General features: G+C 45.9%; 1 protein-coding gene across 1 annotated transcript; it reads right to left on the reverse strand.

Moving 5' to 3' along the window:
- Positions 1-306: 306 nt before the first annotated feature.
- mn1b (meningioma 1b) lies at positions 307-18,787 on the reverse strand. The gene is made up of 2 exons (XM_071924009.2): positions 14,210-18,787; positions 307-1,885 (listed from the first exon to the last, which is right to left on the reverse strand). The coding sequence occupies exons 1-2, from the start codon at positions 17,748-17,750 to the stop codon at positions 1,671-1,673; spliced, it is 3,756 nt and encodes a 1,251-aa protein (XP_071780110.1). The 5' UTR covers positions 17,751-18,787; the 3' UTR covers positions 307-1,670.
- Between the last annotated feature and the right edge of the window lie 1,505 nt (positions 18,788-20,292).

A 20,292-nucleotide genomic window follows, 5' to 3' on the forward strand; every position in this document is an offset into this window, starting at 1 on the left:
GTGCAGGTTCCTGCATGCTTGTCAGGTAGTGTGCATCAGTCCACAGCTTCCCTGTCATACCTGTCACTTGGAATGTACTGTAGGCGCCTCCGTAATTCATTGATGATCCTCGGGGTACACACACACAGTATTCTGTGAATATTCTCTGAATAAAAAAAGTGAAACCGTATATTATGCTGTGCATATGTTGAATGCCGCACTGCACAATTATTTTTGATTTCATGTTTGCTGCTGTGACTAATAATATTTTCTAGGAGAGTTCTAAAGAATAAAACCAATCGACAAAGTAAACACCAATTCCACCTTTAACGTCATATTTATTGTTATTTAGTTACTCAATAAAACATATACAGATATATACAATATGCAGGAAAACAGACGACTGCACTTTACATATTATTAAAAAAAGAAAACAAAAAACAAAAATCAGTTCGTAAATTGCCGTCACAGTCCTCCATCTATTGTTTCAGAAATTCAAATTCAACAGAAGCTTTATTTAAAGATTACAAGATTGCCTAACACACAGCAAATTTTCTCTTATTTTACATGTGCAATACCAATAGTCTTTTTTTCAATTCCCTTATTAAACAGTCCCTTGACCTCCCATTTCAGTTCCCATTGGCTGAATTGTATACAAGTGGTTGAGCTCATTCAGTTGATAGCAGGGGAGAGGAGGAGATAATATCAAGAGTAGAAGAAGAGAAGAGGAGAAGAGAAGAGAAGAGAAGAGAAGAGAAGAGAAGAGAAGAGAAGAGAAGAGAAGAAGAGAGTGAAGGAAAGAAGACTTTGTCATTAATATAAAAAAAACATACTGTATCTATATTCTGTCAGACAACTACAACAAACCCTAAATGATTAACAGCAGCAAAAGATACTGGTTAAGATTTACTTTGACAAAGAGGCAGAAAGTTGTGTTCAGAAATAAAATTTCTTCAGTTACATTCATGCGTACTCTGCTCTCACCACTTCTAATGAACCAGTGGGGTTTCATTGAGTGTGGGAAAGAAAAATCAGTAATTCTATGTATATCTGGTGACAGCGGGACTTAAGGGGGAGAGAGGGGGGGGAGAATTTAGGAGAGTGGCCTTTACTAGGAGGATAATGTACACATGATAGAGTATAGGTGAGAGCAGAGAGGCTGTGGTAAGTAACAGAGTAAAAGTCATGAGAACACAGTCACATCAACAGACTCAACACTGGTATACCATCACAGCCAATGACAATTGAGTATTTCTGCTTCTTCCGGTTTTGTATTCTCCTCCTTTGACATTTCTATATTTTTCTTCAAAAACAAAAAAAAACAAAAAAAAAACAACAAAAGAACAAAATATTGACTTGAGGTTTTCCAGATGTGGGCATTGTTGGGTAGAGCCCGCGCTGTATTGTCCAGCAGTATGTATATGTGTCCTAAAGTGTGGCTGCGTGTATCAGAAAGAATGTGGTATTTGCATGTGTGTGTGCGTGTGTGTGCGTGTGTGCGTGTGTGTTCATGTATATGTTTATGCGTGTAAATGTCTTTCTCTCCCTGAACAGGCAAGAGCCGCTTGCAGTCGCCTCATCGACACCTCAACATCATCATCATCATCATTATCGTTATTTGTCTCTGACTCTTCCCTTCCGTCTCCTGTTGCGATCTGGTTTCCTACTTCTGATTGGGCCTGCTTTTCTGTTCAAGTCAGTGCCGCCACGAATGTCCCAAAGCGGTTGGAGATATCGGAGTGGAGGGAGCGCCAGGAGGAGACGGGCCCCCCTCGGCCCTTGCTGTCCCCCAGCTCGTCTGTGCAGTGGACGGACAGGCACTGCAGGTGGCTCCCTCCGCTGCCCGCTCCTCCTCCTCCAGCCCCGGGAGCCCCGGCTCCAGCCTTACTCTGGGACAGCTCCGATTCTGCACACAAACACAGAGACGAAAAGGTTAATTAACATTGTACGATGACTCACAACTTCGAGCAACTGGCATTTTCCCGATACAGCTGAATCATTTAAAATACATATTTTTAATGAAACCAGTGTCATTTTCACATCCCACTCTAAATCTGCACTGTGAAATTAATTCAACACTACGCCACCCCCCCGATCAAGGATGCTGCAAGTAAGGTTTGCTCTCCTCCCCCTCCTCCTCCTCCTCCTCCTCATGCCTTTGGTGACAATACACACACACACACACACACACACACACACACACACACACACAAACATTCATTTGCTCCAAGTCAGCTGTGCAAATCGGGAGCGCTCCTGCGTGACCTCTGGTCAGGAGGTCAAAGGCCACTGAGAAAACTGACCTTTAACCCTGCTTGACCCAATTTACTGGTATAATGACTATGCTATGGTATCGACCCTGTGTCACCAAGGTGTCGAGCCCTATATTAAATGGTTGCACCAAGCTTCCGGCGAATCCATACCTAGGTTTATCAAAGGTCATATAAAAAATTCAGTTAACGCTGACGGCTGAGATGCATGCTTCATCCATGGAGAAAAATCACTTTGTGCCATGTGGGGGGAAAAATTAGTCGAGAGGAAGATTGACGAGGACAGAAAGTGCTTGGCTAAACTATACGTAAAAGCACAGCGTCACGCGTCATCTGCCGAGAGACAGACTGCAGCGGGAGGAGAGTTGAGGGGTGGAAATGAATAAAAGTGTAGAAGAAGACAGACACAAGATACAACAGGGAAGAGACACAAAGTAACTAGGAAAGAGGAAGGCAGGAACGGCGGGGCTATGTGTTATGACACTGGTATTGCATCGTGCGCTTTGGGTTTTGCCTCCAAGCAAGCCCAGAGCAGAGAGAAAGAGTATGTGAAGATGTTAGGAATCCATCGCTAAAATCAATCCGATTATTCTCCTATCTCCTTACCGCACAAAACACACCGCTGCCTTGTTCCTCGGGTGGCGGGCTGAGACAGCCCCATGTGCTGCGCAAAGACACGGCGCTTTAAGAGACGGGGACGACTTTGTGTCTGACTGTAGAGACGGGTAGAAAGCAGCTCTGACAAGCTGAAGTACATGTGTCAGAGAAGGGAGAGACTGTGATAGTGTACGCAGTCTGGGCATAGAGGCTGCAGATCACAACGACCCAGTCGTCTGCTGCTCACCTAGCTGATAAACTAGCGACAAAGAGGGAATAGGGAGCAGCAACGCCGACCTCCGTAACCCCGGCCTCTGTGTCACTCTCCCCTTTTTAGCTCATCTTCCTCTGCTCCTTAAACTGCTCCCTTTTTTGTTTTGCTCACTCTGTAAAAAAATGTTCCTCTCCCTCCTTCTCTCCTTTCACAAACCCTGAAGCAGCAGTGACACAGTGTTAACAAAACGCAGCCAGGGAAGGCAAGGCCAGGCCAGGCCAAGCAGCCAGGACAACCAAGAGAGGCAGGCAGTGAGGCAGTGAGGCAGGCTTGCCCCCCAGCCTGTCTGGGCTGCAACCACTGGAATGGAAAAGTGGGGGGATTTGGTAAAAGGTCAGGCAGCCGAGCTTCCCATCCTGTGTCTCTCTCTCTCTCTCTCTGCCTGTCTCTCTCTCCAAGGACTAGGGACATGGTGCTAATGGGGGAGAAAGGAGGAGAGAGGGAGTGGGAGAGAGAGGGAGGTAAGGGGGGGGATGGGGATTTAGAGCAGTGGTGGTGGCGGCGACAAGATCTAACATTTGCCAGAGGGTCCAGTCATACACCTCAGCATGGCGGATCCCCACCCCCTGCCAGTATTTCCCCCGCTGCCCCCCCCACCCCCCACCCCTCACCTCCCACTCCCTCCCCCAGCACCGTGCCCTCCAGCACCCGCCAGCAGCCCATGCTAGCTGGGCACAGCAGGGTCCGCACCGGCCTGAATAGGCAGCCAAGCGTTCCCCTGGCTCACTGCTGACACACAGCAATCTGACAACACGCACAGCCAAAAACACACAACACGCCAACCGCTGCCGCCACCGCCGCCGCCACACACCAGCCCTCAGCTGCTGCTCCACATGCGCACAGGCCTGCATGCACACACACACATATGCACATGCACGCGCGTGCGCACACACACACACACACACACACACACACAGAATCCCAAAACAGCTAGACATAGCACCCAGCCTCATCAATGCAAAGACAAGAATGGTAAACACAAAAAACAAAGAATACACACGGCTCAAACTATAGACATGATAACGCTCTCTCTCTCTATTCTTGCACACACACACACACACACACACACACACAGTTCCTCCCTCCTATAATCCCAGGGTCCATGTTCAGACATGAGCTCATGTGAAAACATATTACTGCTGTTTATAAAACTGAAAACACGACACAAGCGATGATGTCAAAAGAAAAAAAAGAAATCCTTTCTGAGTTGAAAATGTTCCCATCATCTTTTCAAGTTAAAGACCTCAATTCAAGACCTTGAATTGGTTTATAGCTGTGTTCACAATAGACTTTTCAATTAACAGCACGTGCAAAATCTACCACTTGTGAAGTAAGCCAAACACTTGACCACCATCGCTTTATTACAGGATTAGAATATCACCGAATATTATGAGGTACCCAAAGGGGACTCGGGGGATGTGATTTTTATGGAAAATCAAGGCGCTACACTTAAATTTGAAGCATTATCCATGGCGGCGTATTCGTTCAAAAGTGGAAACGGCAGTGTGAAATTCTACATCACACAAGTCTAAATCCCAAATCACCATGACATTTTACAAGCAGAGAAACCCTTTTTTTTTCAATAAGATCTATCTTGTTAAGGCTGTTCAATGACTCGCATTATGTTGCCGGCGTAGAATTCATATCCACGGTAATATCTCAATGATAGCCTATTCATCTGAGGGGAACAAGTGCTTAGCATCAACAAACGGGGGGGAAAATACCTAATAAAAAGGGAACAGTAACAGCACAAGCAGCTGTGCTGAGCCACAAATACACCTAAATATCCTTAACCACATTACAGTCAGAAAAGATTACCACAGCGATGTGTTAAGCAAATACTGAATTTAATGTGCTGCACTTATATCGCTATATCTCTCTCCCCTAGTGCGATACTTTGTTATTTAGTGCCTGATAATGACGCCCACACACACACACACACACACACACACACACACACACACAGAGCAGTGGGCTTGTGGAGCCGTCTCACAGACACAGCTAGAGACGATTTACAGAGATGAGTAGAGCTTCTCGGATGTGTGCCGTGAAGGCAGGGAGCACAGCACACTGCTCCAGTTGTCTGGATGACACCAATGTGTCTGGGAGCTGACGGCCTGACACTGGTTTACATGTCACACCACACACACACACACACACTCAACACACTCGCAACAGCGCGGGGAGGCAAACAATGGCTGCTTGGAGACTGCGTTTTCTAGCAATTTAATAATGACTCTTATAGTGAGCAATTATTTTTTCAATTAATCTCAAAAGCAACACGGCAGTTAAAAATAATGACTGTAACCTTTGAAACTGACGTGGCTTGCAACTGTTTGTAAAAGAAGTAGAGCGGAAAAAAGGTGAATGAAATGTATGTCTTTGTGCCATGGCAAAAATATATATGGCAAAAATATATATGGCAGAGGATGAAAATAAAGCGCGCGTGAGAGGGCTCGCGTCTACAAAGCTCCTTTTTGGAGCGAGTTCCACAGAGCCGTCACATTGATTTCCCAGGCCCCAGAATCCCATGCGGCAGGCCTCTGCCCTTTCTATCCCAAGCTCTACTTCCATGACGACACTTCACCTTTAACCCCCGCGCTCCCCGGGGCTCGACCCCGTCCTCTCTGAACACAAACCAGCCCAATCAGAACGCTCCGCTCGCTGACAAAAACACCCAAAGGCCTCTGCTCCTATGACAGTGTGTGACATCAGGTCAGATTCCTTTAGCATAACAACTAGCAATACGGCCTTGTGTGAGGATTCTTGTCTTTGTCAGCACAATACGCCCGTCACCATCCACAGATAAAAAGTTTGATCTCAACCATTTCGGAGGGCGATAGAACCGAAGGAAATGTATTCGTTCTAGCATCCACAGCAGATCGAAATATATAACGCCTTAAGGTTCTCAAAAATGACATGGAAATGGGCCTCGGTGCCGAATTGCGACCGCACGTAATTACAGACACCCCCAAAGGAAAATGGCGTCCCGCAAGTCGGTGCGCAGGTGTGTTAGGGAATGTTTGAATGACGAGTACGGGGACGAGCAGAGGTATGTACGGTGGGCCCAGGTATCCCATGCCCCGGGGTAGGGGGTGGGGGTGGGGGGTGCAGGGCATGTGAGGCTCTCTGCGACCCCCCCCGCCCCCCGCCCCCCCCACTCCCATTTCACCCAACTGCCGCAGTGTGACCTTTCCCTCAGAGCAGGGAGGATATCTGGAGGGAGAGGGGGGACATTTCTCAGGCAAGGGCACAGGGGTTATTTTGGTTTGAATTTCCTCTCTGTTCTCTGGCCTGCAACAAAAAAGAAAAAAAAAAAAAAAAAAAAAAAGAAAAACTTGCCCAGGCAGGCATTGCCCCCCCACCACCATTCCTTACCTCCTCTCTCCAGCAACACACCCATTCCCAACCCCTGATACACACACACACACACACACACACACACACACACACACACCTCCCCCTCAGGCCACAAGAAGCGCTTAGGAAACTAGACACAAATCGGAACACGGGAAGTGATTTAGTGCCTCCTGCATAAATCAAAACCATGTCCAGAACCTGTCCACCATGTCATCCAAGTAGGTGACATATTGATGTACTTCCCTGTCTCTATTTTGTTTCAGCACGTCACCGCACACTTTGTTTTCTATGCTTCGGCCTATTTGGAAATCTCATCCACACTTGAAAACAGTGGGAATCTGGGGATTTGGAGCATCTGCAGGGACAGAGGCCTGGGCTTTTAGGTTACCCCCCACCCCCCCAACCCCCTTTCCCAAACTCCTAAGTAGGGGTGAGTGTCTAGTTAAAGTCCTATAGGTAGTTATACACCAAAAGAAAGTTAACAACTTGCACAAACTAATTCAATTTTTTTTATCAAAAACAATAATAAATGTAATTGTGAATTCTGCTCCAGGTAATATTTTGCCATATACGACTTAATTTTTGCATATCCAAATATTAATGTAAACATATCAATTGAATTGAATTGAATACATAATACATCAAATAAATATCCTTGTGAAATTAAACTTTTGCTGTGTGCAATCTATTTACATTACATATTTAAATGTGAAAATGTATAATTTTTTCAAACTATAATGTTTAAGTTCCATATATATATACAATTACAATTCTTTAAATTCTTACATTTACAGACGAGGAGGAACAAGAGTCCCGGAGCGAGGAACTGAGAAGAAAATGAAAGAATTATTTTCTCTTTTACGTTGATGCAAATGGCAGCCATTACCAGCCCACTCGCCTCACGAGCGAAACCTCAGATGTTCTCTGAAAGAAAAAAAAAAAAAAAAAAAAACTTCTTTCCATCTCTCTCACTTTCTCTATCACTCCATCAGTCTCTACTTCTCTCTCCCAGGAGAAACAGCTCCAGTGTCATAACTCATTTGTCAATTCTTCAATACAAATTAAAGGCGCCTGACGACTACCTGTATGGCAAATAGCATAACTGCTGCTGGCAGCATGACAACATCTACACATCTGAAAACACACGCGCGAGCACACACACACACACACACACACACACACACACACACACATACATACACACATGCACACACACATTTTTAAAAGCAGTATTTGTGTCCCGGGCAAAAACATGAACACAGACCACCTTTCAGGAGTTTTGTATCATTTTTTTTTTGCATTTTTTCTGTCTTGTTTGGCCTGATTTTGTCACTTAACGAGACGGTGGACATTAGGAAGCATGTCACACACATCCACAATCAGAGGTTTGGAACATCCTGCTCCTCATTCGGCGCATCTCCCAGATAAAATTCGGCTTTCCATTCCCTGCTCCATCCAAACAGAATATTTACCACATGCTGAGACAAGTTTTATTTTATTTCAGCACTCTTCCCCGGGGAAAACAAAACACCGGATGAGCTGCTATTTTGAAGAGTTGAAAATCCAGCAAGCAAAAGGCCTGACACCTTTGTTCATCCTTTTCTCTCGACATCAGTCACAAGCACGCTTCTTAAATAGGCTTCCTTTGACTGTCACTGGTGCTCAATGTCTTGCAAAAGCCCAGGACATAGAACACACACACACACACACACACACGCACGCGCAATCACACGCACACACACACGTACGTAAACACACACGCCAGCGCACAATTCTGTCTAAATTCCAAACACTTTAAATACAAGATAGGTGTTTTTCAGTCCTGCACTATTTACAAGTCAAGTAAATACTCTTAAATATTTTCAACACATTAGAATTAAGTGAGCGTGTTCGACCAAGCGAGACACCTGAGATGAGGGCTGAAGCCGTGAGCTGCCACCGAGTCTACATAAATCAAACATTATGTCTACAGCTGACAAATCCACACTATCAAGTTCCACTGTCTACAAACCTGCCCTTCGCCACATAACGCACGTGCATACGAGCACACACACACACACACACATGCATACAAACACACACACACTGCTGAAACAAAAATTCATCGTGATAAGAGTAAAAATAGCTTGAGATTTTTTTTCCACCCTAGGGATAAATTTGTAGAGGAAGACATGAATTACTTTGTGAATGAAAAGGAAGGACAAAAGAAAACTTAAAAGCAAAACTCGAAATATTTCTCAAACAATGGCACTTTCACTGTCTTTTCCGCATGTAAAATTGACCATAATGTATTTATGCCGCTGACACGACCTGCACACAGACATAAACTATCTATTCTTTCTAGCCTTGATGAATCTGTCAATAACCAAGTCAACTTACAGGAGCTGCCGGAGGAAGAATTACCACTTTTGGAAACAATATTACCAAGGCTAATTGCTATGATTATCATAATGATTATTATTATGGCAGTACAGGAGTGTGCAAATGGCTTGCTGGGTGTGTGTTGTTGAAAAAGTCAATATGAAACACCTTGTAATGACAGGTAGGGAACATGGACTGCCCCAAGCTCTTTTCCCCCCCCATTCAAGCACATGCCAATCACTTTTTTTTTTCTTTCAGAAAAGGAAATAGAAATTACTGGTGTGATTTGTGGGATTGTTGTCATAGTGAAATGTCAAAGCCAGGTAGTCTCGCAGGATTGTTCTTTAGGTGGAATATCAATAAGGCTGTTTCAGCGGATTAAACTGCTTTCTATCAGGCACGATAAGATGTGAGTTCCCTCTTTTCAAACCTGTCAAAATCAGACCGACAGAGATATGAAGATCATTATTACAGTTATCAGGAGTGATTTTATGGGAGTGAGGAGTGAAACTCTTCCAGGGGGTTAACTGTGAAGTGTGTTAACTGTGATAACAAGAAAACAAATGTCATGTGTATACTCACACAAAACTATGTGGTGAAAACACTGAAAAGTAAAAATAAGAGTAACTGAATCACTTCCTATGGCTGTTATCAAGAGAGCGCATGACTTTCAGCATGAACGGTCAGGTTCTGGCTAAGATATTAGAAAGTAGAAGGAAAGAGGAAGAGCGTAAAGAAGTGTAAAAAAAAAAAGGGGGGGGGGGGGGGGGCGGGGAGCCGGGGGGCGGATATCAACTGACACAGTACAAGGGAATGTGACTAATGTACAACTCCATGCAATCCACATCCAGCTCCCCTTCCCCTAGCCTCCATGGGGGCTCGAGGTGCTCTATAGTAGACCGGGCTCTACAGGCCCCAAGACTAACAGCAGCAGGTATTCCTGTGCCTCAGAGAAAAAACTTCAGCTACATGCTATCACAGAGAGAGGGGGCCAAGTATGGGGTCCAAAGGGGGCCATTACTGCAGCACACATCGCTCTAAACAGGCACACTGGGACCGCAGACAGGGCGAGCTGGGATGCACTGGGTGAACAGAAACCAGTACAGAATACACCTCCTGTACACAACAAGCGCAGTCCAGCTTCTGTCGGCTCCGCAGCACCTTGTGTTCACGTCCATAATGTACTTTAGCCTAGTTGTCTGTATATTCAAAAACTCTGGGGGTTGCCTAGAGAATAATATTGAATTTCTACACAGAGTGTCCTATTCAAATCAGGGCCAGATTTGCAGCTCCTGCAGTCTGCTCAGACTTAAGACTTTGCCTATAGCGCTGGACGGCTCCATTACAAACACACCTGGCAACAAAATGGTCTAGAGTCGCGCTGAAACCGAAACAGGTTTTACACAACTTTACATTGAGAAGATGCAGCGTTATGGAAGCTGCATTGAGCCTGAAGGACAGTGAAAACACTCACCTATATGACCAAACTCATCCTTGTTCCCCACTTCTTTCACCTCATCCTTTGCAGCACCAAAGTACACACACAACCATAATCCACCTGTGTCACTTAAGTAAACTTCCCATAAAACACTGGGTACGGTCTATAAAGGAGCAAATAAGCATAATCATCCAAAACACCCACTATGAAAACTGTCTGTCTGAGTTCTCAGAGCAGATCCCTTCTCACCAGAAACTTGTACAAGAGCAAGTTAGACACTTTCTGTTTCAAGACAATTATGAGATTCATGCTGACTAAAAATGAAAACCAGAAAGCACACAAAGGTCTGCTAAGAGTCGCAAATCACATTTAAATTCATCTATATAAAACTTTACATCTATTTTTTAAAGACTCTTCGGAGAAAAATCACTATATAATTATGGTTTATTTATTCATATATTTTATGAGTAAAATTACTGCATTATTTAATGTTATGAACTTGATGAGCTAATGATATGCCAGTTATTTAAGCATGAAAATAATCTATATTTCATTCCCATTTAAACTGCCCTCCTGTGAGAGCAGAATAAGACACAGAGGGTCCTAGAGGTTTTTTTATTTGAGGTGGACAGGTAGAAAGCTATTTCACTTGGAAGAATAAAGGCCTAGCGTTGCACATCACAAAAATATATTATGTCTGTCACTGTCAAATGAATTTTCTATCATGATGCATTAGCCTATATATCAGGTTTATATTACAATGCACTGCAAAAAATCTGAAGTTATATGGTCTAGTATTGAATCTCAAAATCTTATTTTTCCTTAAAATATGTGGAAACAAATCTGCCAAGGGAATGAGATCATTTCACTTTTTTCCCCAATGCAAATCATCTTGTTTTAAGAGTTTTCTTGAATTAAGTGACATTATATTGATACTAATGGAGTGACCTGCCTTATTTCAAGTCAGTGTCACTGAGATTATCTCCCACTGGCAGATTTTTTCATGAGATCTTAAAACTCAAAAGTAGACTAAGAGGATATTTTTTGCAGTGTGAAAAGCCTGTGGGATGTTAGCTCTTATAGAACTACACAGTGGGCTGACTTATCTTAAATTATTATGTTATTTTGCGCCCTTCTGTGTAGCCTATGCATCGGATTCAATCTCAAAATCCCCCTCCCTCCCAAATACACCTCCACCCTTTTTTCATCTTTGCTGTCTGAAGCACTCAAATGAGAAACTGTCAGGAGCCGTGATTTGTGCTAACTAGCTATCGATCGCTCCAGAGCTGCATGCCTTGTGTCCATGCAGGGAGGGCTGGATGAGGAGAGGAGGAGAGGAGAGGAGGAGAGGAGAGGAGAGGAGAGGAGAGGAGAGGAGAGGAGAGAAAATAGGCTAACCTGCCTTTAAACGCCCGCTGGTTGGTGTGTATTTGGAATATGGGCAAGACGTGTTTTTTTATGATCAGCCCTAGAGAAATTAAATCAGTGAGAGCAGTAGAGTAAAGTCTGGCTGACTGCGCATCAGTGCTGGGCTCCTTACGCAAAAAGTAGTGGATTACTCATTACTCATTTCAAAAGTAGCCTACTGGCGTTAGTTCCTACGTATTACTCCGTTACACCCCGTCCTCTGTTATCTCCGCATATTAGGATAACACCTTTCTTGTGAATGATCATGGGAACCAAATAGCGTGGATGTCCGATGTTCTTGTCATCCTATCCGATAAAATTAAAGTGGCAATACGCCTACTTTCACTCACAGAAAGTCAACTTTTCTGCTATTTCTTGTCTAAACTCCCTGAGAGGACGGCGACTAAGAGGAAAACGACTCCTTGGATGAGGTGGAATACAGTTTTTGGATAGTTCCATTTCAATCTGAAATTTAGTTGGAGTGATATCTATTTATTTATTTAGGGTATTTATTTATTTATTGTTGCGACATATTACTGAAATTGAAACCGTAATTCGTTACACTACTCGTTACTAGTGAAAGTAATCACATTGCAGTAACGCGTTACAACCCGACACCCCGCTCTCAGTCTCGTATAAACAATGCGCCTGGACTCCAGTCTCAGCGCCGTGCGCGCCCCCGCCCCTCTCTGCACCCGCACTGATCAGAACAAAGAGGCGCTGGAGACGCGCTGGGGGCCACATATCCACAGATATACATATCCACATATACAGGCTGCATATCCACAGATCCACATTCTCACATATCCACGTATTCACGAGGAGAAAAGGGCCTCTCGACTGAACTGCTCACAGGCAGCGACCCGCCTCTTTGTGCAGCACTGTCAACCATCTCTGTCTAGCTTTGCAATTTATTTAGAAATTAAAGGGCATCAACATGCACAGAAAAAATACATATTTAAATACCTACAACTTGCCCATATTGGGTATTAGCCTACCTAAATGGACAACATTCATTATAGCCTATTATTATCATTATTATTATTCTTATTATTATTAACAACACTAATAATAATAATAACGATAATATAAAATAATAATAATATAAAACAATAATTATAACAACAATTATAATTTAAAATAATAATAAACTTAATGATATCCATACTTGAATAACGTAAATAATGAATGATTTAGGCTACGTTGTATTTTGATTGACAGCCACTATCAAACCACTAAGTTAAAACTACGTGATACAATGAATCTCCATTTACAGGTCGCAGTAATCTCTGATTTAGACTGTAACAGTTGAAAAAGTGTTTATATGCCGTTAGGCCAGAAAATGTCTGTCTTTGTTGAGTTGACTTTTGGCAAATGTATTGTGATTGTATGGACCTAGAAACATATTTCAAAATAACTAATTATATAATAATAATGTTATATAATAATAAAATAATAATAATCTAATAATAACAACTTTTATTATTATTATTATTATTCATCCTCTCGGCATGAATAAAATAAACTGTGAACTAAATTTAGTGGATGATTTCTAAATTAAATATTTCCCTCCCCAAAAGCTGAAATTGCATGGCTATATTTATTTTATCACGAGCTCTAATCCTGGAAATCCTGTCCTGCCAATCTAAAATCAATCCACTTTCACCAGCGCTGCATTATCCCATGGTAATAACAAAAACAAACACGTAACAAGGCGAGGGAAACCCCGCTGCGAAAACGCATATCCTCAAAAAGCTATTAATCTTCTCAATGTAGTTGTTCACCCTGAAAACCGAGATAAAGAACCACAGGAAATGTTTACTTTTCTCGAGCTGTTCTTTTGAAGTTCCTCTACAATGAAGAAACCTATAAAAATACACCATAGAAAAAGGTACAAGGATTACTTTGTTGAGTTAGATGGCATTTAAAATTGCTCCATTCCCGATTATCACCAAGTCTTCAATACGGAATCCAGTGATAACTTTGACAATCTTCGACAAAAAAATACGATATAAATCAGAATTAGCTTTTTTTTTCTTTTGTCCAAACTTGAATGGAGTAATCTTAAAATTTATTATCTGCCACTAAGCCTCTAAAATCCAAAGACCCAAGTTAAATGGTGACCGCCTCGCTGCCTACAGAGACGGCTGCTTTCTCCCCGCACAATATGGACAAAAGGTCTTACAGCGTTAAGAGAACGATTCGCCCGATCCTACAGGTCGTATCACACTGATTTTCAAATATAAAAAATATATATTTTACAAGCGAAAATATGCTAATTTAATGAGCAGAAAAGGAGAAAAGTAAATGCAGTGTCTCACACCTTGTGCGCTTGTGCACTTGTGTGTGTGTGTGTGTGTGTGTGTGTGTGCCTGTGTGTGTGTGTGTGCGTGTGTGTGACAGAGAGAGATAGAGAGAGAGTGAGTGAGTGAGTGTGAGAGAGACAGAGAGAGGGTGAGAGAAAGAGAGAAGACAAAGTGGATAAAAGGAAGGAAAACAAAGGAATCAAGCAGTTTCATTTACCTTCTTTACTGTTATTTTGGCTCTTATTTTTTTCCCAGGGCCCCATGGCCTTGTCATCCTCTGGCCCGTCCATCATGGCCTTGTCGCTGGGCACGTACCAGGTGGCGTGCTGCTCTGCCATGAGGGTGTCAAGGTCAATAGTGCCCATTGAGCCCTTCCCAGCATCCGGGCTGCAGCTCGCCAGCTCATTGTCTCCGTTCTGTGAGGGACAGTCGCCGTTCTTTTTGCCATTCTTCATAGCCAGCGGCTGGTCCTCTGAGATACTGAATTGCTGCCGCTGTAGCTGGATCTGGGCCTGCAGGATCTCCAGAGGATGGATCTCATCCTGGCCGGAGGTGCTGGAAGGGGTGCGTACCTGCTCCATCCCAGGAGTGCCCGGGTGGCTCACCCCGCTGCCCCCTGTGCCCCCACCGGCGCTCAGTCCATAGCTGTCGGGTGTCGAGGTAGTATGATTGTTAATGCCCATGCCTAGGGGCTTCTGTCCATTTATCAACCCATGGTCACCCCTCTGCAGTTTGGGTGAGCCGGTGATCATGGGGCTGCGGTTAGGCTTGGTGGCTGAGGCCCCTCCTGCGTCTGAGCTGGAGGACACCTCATCCTCGTTGCCATAGTGGGTGCTGACATCGTCAGGAAAGTCCACTCGCGGTGAGCTACTGTCAGACTTGGTGACACTTTGAATGCCACTGTCCAGAGAAGACATCAGGTCTGCCTGGTCCCCCAACATTAGGTCACCTCCTTTTCCCCATGAGGGGGATTGGAGGGGTTTCTCATGGGGCGTACCCCCACCCCTCTCCCCAACGCCAGCTGAGGGGGTCTGCTGGCCTGGACTTACAACAGGGTTACCGTTGTCAGAGGAAAAAAAAATTCCAGGGCTCACATGTCCACTGTCTCTTTTTCTCCTCCCTCTCCCTCTCCCACTCCCTGTTGTTGCTTTCCCCTCACTGCACGGGGTAGCGTCCATGTTGTAATTTGGGGAGAGGGCACTGGCTTCCCCCTGCACCGTCTGGCTTTGACTTGCAGGCTTAGCGTTGCTATTCCCGGTGCCAGGCATCTGGCTGTTCTGGGAAGTGCCGCTCTGAAAATATTCAGGACCAGCACTGCCAGTCCCATTAGCTGTGCTGCTATTAATGTCCTGCTCTGTCTGACTCAGTTTTCGCTTGCCCTCATTTTGGTTCTTCTTGTTGAATGTTACGTTGAGGTTGGGGGCCCCTAGGCTAGCGATCATGTTCTGGCAGGCCGTGGAAAGGGCCGCCAGGCAGCTCTGGCCGAAAACATTGTCTTTAGTGCTGGTTTTGCTGAAGTTCCCTAGGGAGAGAGCTCCAAGCTTACTAACGGACGACCGCTGGCCTGCGGGGAACTCAGACTGAGGAGGGTAGCTCCCTGGTGAGGTGCTCACCCCCTGGGGAGTGCTGTGGGCTGGCCCCTGACGGTTAGCCCCTCCATAGGGAAACGTCGGCTGAGCTCCCATAGGAGGTGCAGGGAAGTCTGCTGGCCGTCTCTCTGCTGGTGCATTCGGATGCCCTACTCCTGCTCCTGGAGACTGCATCTGTGACAGGTTGCCCATGTTGCCGCTGAACTGGGAGTGCATGCCCGGGGAATGGAGAGCCTGGACGTGGCCGTCTCCTGGTATTCTCATGGGCTCCTGCATGCCCATGCCTGGCCTAAACATCATCCCAGCCCCGTTCTGCTGCAGCCCCATGTCATGGGCCCCTGACTCATTTCCCGCTCCACCCATACGCCGTGACATCATCTCCCCTGGTGGGTGGGACCCCGGGAACCAGGAGTTCTCCTGAGTTACGTGAGGATTCTGTCCGTCAAAGTTGGGCATCCTGCCACCGTTCTCCCTGTCAAAGCTGGGCTGAGGCATGCTCCCCACTGGGCCTCCATGAACCATGGGGCCCGGAGGTACGTCGCCGTGATGACCCAGCTGCTGCAGACTGGGCTGCCTCATCCTCTGCTGCTGGTTGCGAGAGGCCATCTGTTTGATCATCATGGCTGCATTCTGACGCTGCTGCAGAGACTGCTGCTCAGGCCCCGCATGCTGCAGGGGGCCTGGGGGGAAACCTTCACTCACAGGTGGGGTGAACTCTCCAGGTAGGCCTGGGTAGGCGGAGGGGGACAGGTGGTTCTCTATGCCACCACCCCAACCTTCACCGCCATGTGCATTAGGGAACTCAAATCTAGGCCTTTTAGCCATGTTCATATAAGGAGAGTCAAAGTGTTGCAGCCTCTGATTCGGGGGCTGTTGGGAGGGAGGAGGAGGAGCTGGCTGTTGCATATTAAACATGGGGTCCCCATAGGGGTGCAGGCTCCTATTTTCCAGTCTGTGAATGGGATATTCAAACTGGTTGTGTTGGCCAGGCATCATGACCCCTCCATCCAGAATGTTGGGGTTGGTAGAGCCGGGCTCAGGCTGAGGGGGTCGGGGGAGGCCAGGGGGGCATGAGTTCTGTCTCGCTATCAAGCCAGCCTGTTGTTGCTGCTGCATGAGAGGATGTCTCGCATTTACCCCCGGCTCCATTCCCACGGGCACCTTCCGGCCATTTCCAAACCGCTCAAAAAACACTCCGTGCTGTGGGGGCGGCTGAGGCTGCTGGGGCTGCGGGGGTGGCTGGTGTCCTTTGGAGATGCCCTGCATACCTGGTGTCCGTGGCATGCCAGGGTTCCCTGGGAAATTCCCACTGGCGACTGGCCTTCCTGGCCCAAAATGGGGCAACTGAGATTCTGATTCTGAGGGGGAAAATACAGGTACATCAAAATGTCCAGATGGCGGCTCACTGGGGAAATTATACTCTAATCCCTCAACAGCTCCCTGGTTGGGCATTCGCCGAGGCTCCAGGCCATGAGACTCAGAGGAGGACGAGGAGGAGGAAGGGAGACCATGGAAGGATGCTGCCCTGTTAGGTGACTGGTCCAAGGGTAGACAGGGGGCAGGTACGGCATGGTTGCCACTGGGAGGGCCGTGATGTTGGAAGTCGGGCATGTTACCGGACCTCTGCTGCTGCTGGGGGAAGCCGTCCCCTGCCTGGCCCTCGGCGAGGGGATCAAATCCCTCTCCGAAGCCCTGCTGTGGTCCCATGCCATTGTTGTTGTAGCCCATTAGCCTGCCACCATGCAAACAGGATGACCCTGGCTCTGGGCCTCCAAAATTCCCGCTGAAGTGAGGGTGATGTTGGTGGGGGTGAGGTTGGTGGCCGTGGGGATGTCCTTGATGAGGTTGTTGGTTGTTAAAAAATCCATGCATGGGTCCTTGCTGCTGCTGCTGCTGCTGCTGAAGTCCGCCGCCCGCATGCATGTCCGAGTGGCCCCGCGGGTGAAAGCCCCCGTACTGCTCTCCGTTCATGCTCATATTGAGCCCGAGCATTGGCGGCTCGTTTAGCGGGCCCATGCCGGGTTCCACGGCTCCCGGCGGGCCTCCAGCGTGAAAGCCGGGGCTTTTATAATGGGAGCCCATGTTCAGTCTTGGTTGGTTTATGTTTCTCTCTGACTGGCCAGGGTTTCTGCTATTAATCTGAGAACCAAACTGCTCCAGCCCAAACATACTCCCCTGCTATCAATCCCACATGACAGCCAGCTTGCCAGGCATCGGCACACTGTCTGTTTTTTCCGTCTGTCCCAAAAAGAAAAAAAGAAAAAAAGAAATAACAAGATAGCCTACTATGCAAAGGCAGACACGTTTGTATCTCACTACTAAATAAATCGTTCTATTTACTTCAAATCTATTCACTCACCAAATAAGTTCTCATTGTTCTGGTTCAATTGTTTTTTTCCAACTTCTCCAAGGACGCGGAGAATAAAGGGGACAGTCTGTGTCCAAATACGCACGTAAATAGTGTCCCTGTTCCCGTGCGTATGCGTGCGCTTGTCTGCTCTTCTTATTCCTTTTGATTAAGTCAACAAATTATAAAACGCACTTATTTGACTTGCAGCATGAGTGACCTATCGTATTCCAAAGTTTTTCTGTGCGCATTTCTTCATGCCGAACATGACACAAAAACATCTCGCTAAGAGCGCAGGAGGATTACGAGAGATCAAACAGAGAGTAAGACAATTTCTGTCGTCTAATTCATTATTCCAGTCCGATGTCAAATGTCCCGGGACGACTTTTTACGGAGGGTCCCATACTGGAGACGAGGAAAAAGTCCACTTGGAGCCTTTTAGTTAAATCTAACCTCTGTGGCTTTGGGGGAAAAAAATCTTTTTGAAAAAAAAAGACTGCCCAAGTGATGCCCTTCAAAATCTCGACAACTGCTGAACAGGCATGTAGCCGAAAGTCCAGTGTGATGGAAAGTCCAGAAGAACGGCTGTCCAACCCAGGCACCGGAGAACCGGAGAGTCCGCTCTTTAGGCGACCTCAACCCCGGAGCGGCGGGGCACGCACTACCCGCACTCCACCACCACGGAGCGGCTTGACAGCATCCTTCACCCGCTGCCGGTCATGTGCCTCGCAGCTACGCGCCGTGCAGCACCTTTTGCCTTTCGCTGCCTTTCGTTCCCGTCTTGTACGTCTCTGCGATTCCCGAGTCTGGTCTGGTCTGGTCTGGTGTGGTCTGAGTCCAGCTGGGAGCGATTCACGGCTACACTCACACTCCGCTCTGCCGCTTGGCGCTGTGTGAGATCAACGCGTCCAGAGGAGCCAGCAACAAGTTTTGCATTTCTGCAGCCACTTCCATCCATGAGCTCCCAGCCAATCAGAGAACACACAGAAAGCTTTGGGGGCGGGACAAATGTTTTTAAGGTGGTCCGCGGAGTAAATGAGACTGTAAACCCGTGTGTGTAAATCAGAGCTTAAAAAATGGCATTCTCAAAGTGTAAGGTTTTGACCAAATCAGGTAGCTCAGGGGCTCCGAAATATTTCCACCCCCTCCCCGGCAATAGATTAAGAACTGGCCTTGAATCCGCATTTGATAAGACTAGCTTTGTCCTAAGGGACCCCATGATTTTTGTTATTGGATATGGCACAGAACTGGACAACTGTTTATAGGTGGGGATTAACAGTGGGGAGAATGGACAGTCACTCCTGTAACACTATTTCACAGTCCTATCTTCTAATGGAATTAGAGTGAAATTATTCCGTATACTGCGTTTGACCCACTGGAGCCCTGCGGGTCCGCGGACCCCAATTTGGGAACCAGTGATGATGCCTACACACCCAGTTCAGTATAGATGGTATAGACCTAATAGTCTCCCCATTAGGCTACAACATAATTATGCAATCACTGATGACTTGATGCGGAGTAGGGATATAGTTGAACGAATACAGCCAGAGGAGCATGTTGGGTTTATACACACAAACAATTATTTTCCGATTGTGTGTATTAATGTGTGGGTGATTGTGTAATGTGCATAATTACTTCAACCACCATTACCTTACAAGTTGAACGTTATCAATCAGTTGTCAGCAAATGGGAATTCGAAACCATAAATTATATTTTTTACTTAAAATGTATAAAAGCACAGAAAATCTATTGTGAGTCGTGTAAAGGTCCAATATTGGCCTCGGGAGCACAAGCTTGATTTAAAGCTGCTGCTGAGTCTGAGAGATAAGACGGATGTCTGTCAGACTGAAATACAAACGTCTCGGTTGATATTGATATTAAGACAGAGATGAAGATATAATATCATGATGTCCTGCTCACACTGGCTCAGAGAACTCCCCTCTTTGACCCATCCAAATCACACTAGTCTTAGCGTGTGTGTGTGTGTGTTTGTGTGTGTGTGTGTGTGTGTGTGTGTGTGTGTGTGCGTGTGTGTGACAGAATCTTCGTGGATTAGGTCTGTGTCCCGACGGGGAAAAATCCTCCTTAAAACACCATCTGAACTGAATCATGTGGATGGTATTGGGCTTCGGTTCCGATAATCAATAGCATTCTCTTAGTATTATACTCCGTAGAATAGCTCATTTTTTCCAAGGCCAAATTAGGACAATTTATGATCACAATTAGGTATACAATATAAATTCATCTGTGTAACGATGAGTGGTGCTAAAACCTGACATTATTACCAATATCTCCGTTTTTATAGCAGTTGAAGATAGACACGCTGGGTCTCAACATAAGAAAGTCAGACTAGACAATGTTGGT

Source organism: Centroberyx gerrardi, chromosome 8 (genome assembly GCF_048128805.1).
Source record: "Centroberyx gerrardi isolate f3 chromosome 8, fCenGer3.hap1.cur.20231027, whole genome shotgun sequence".
In the NCBI taxonomy this organism is placed as follows: Eukaryota; Metazoa; Chordata; class Actinopteri; order Beryciformes; family Berycidae; genus Centroberyx; species Centroberyx gerrardi.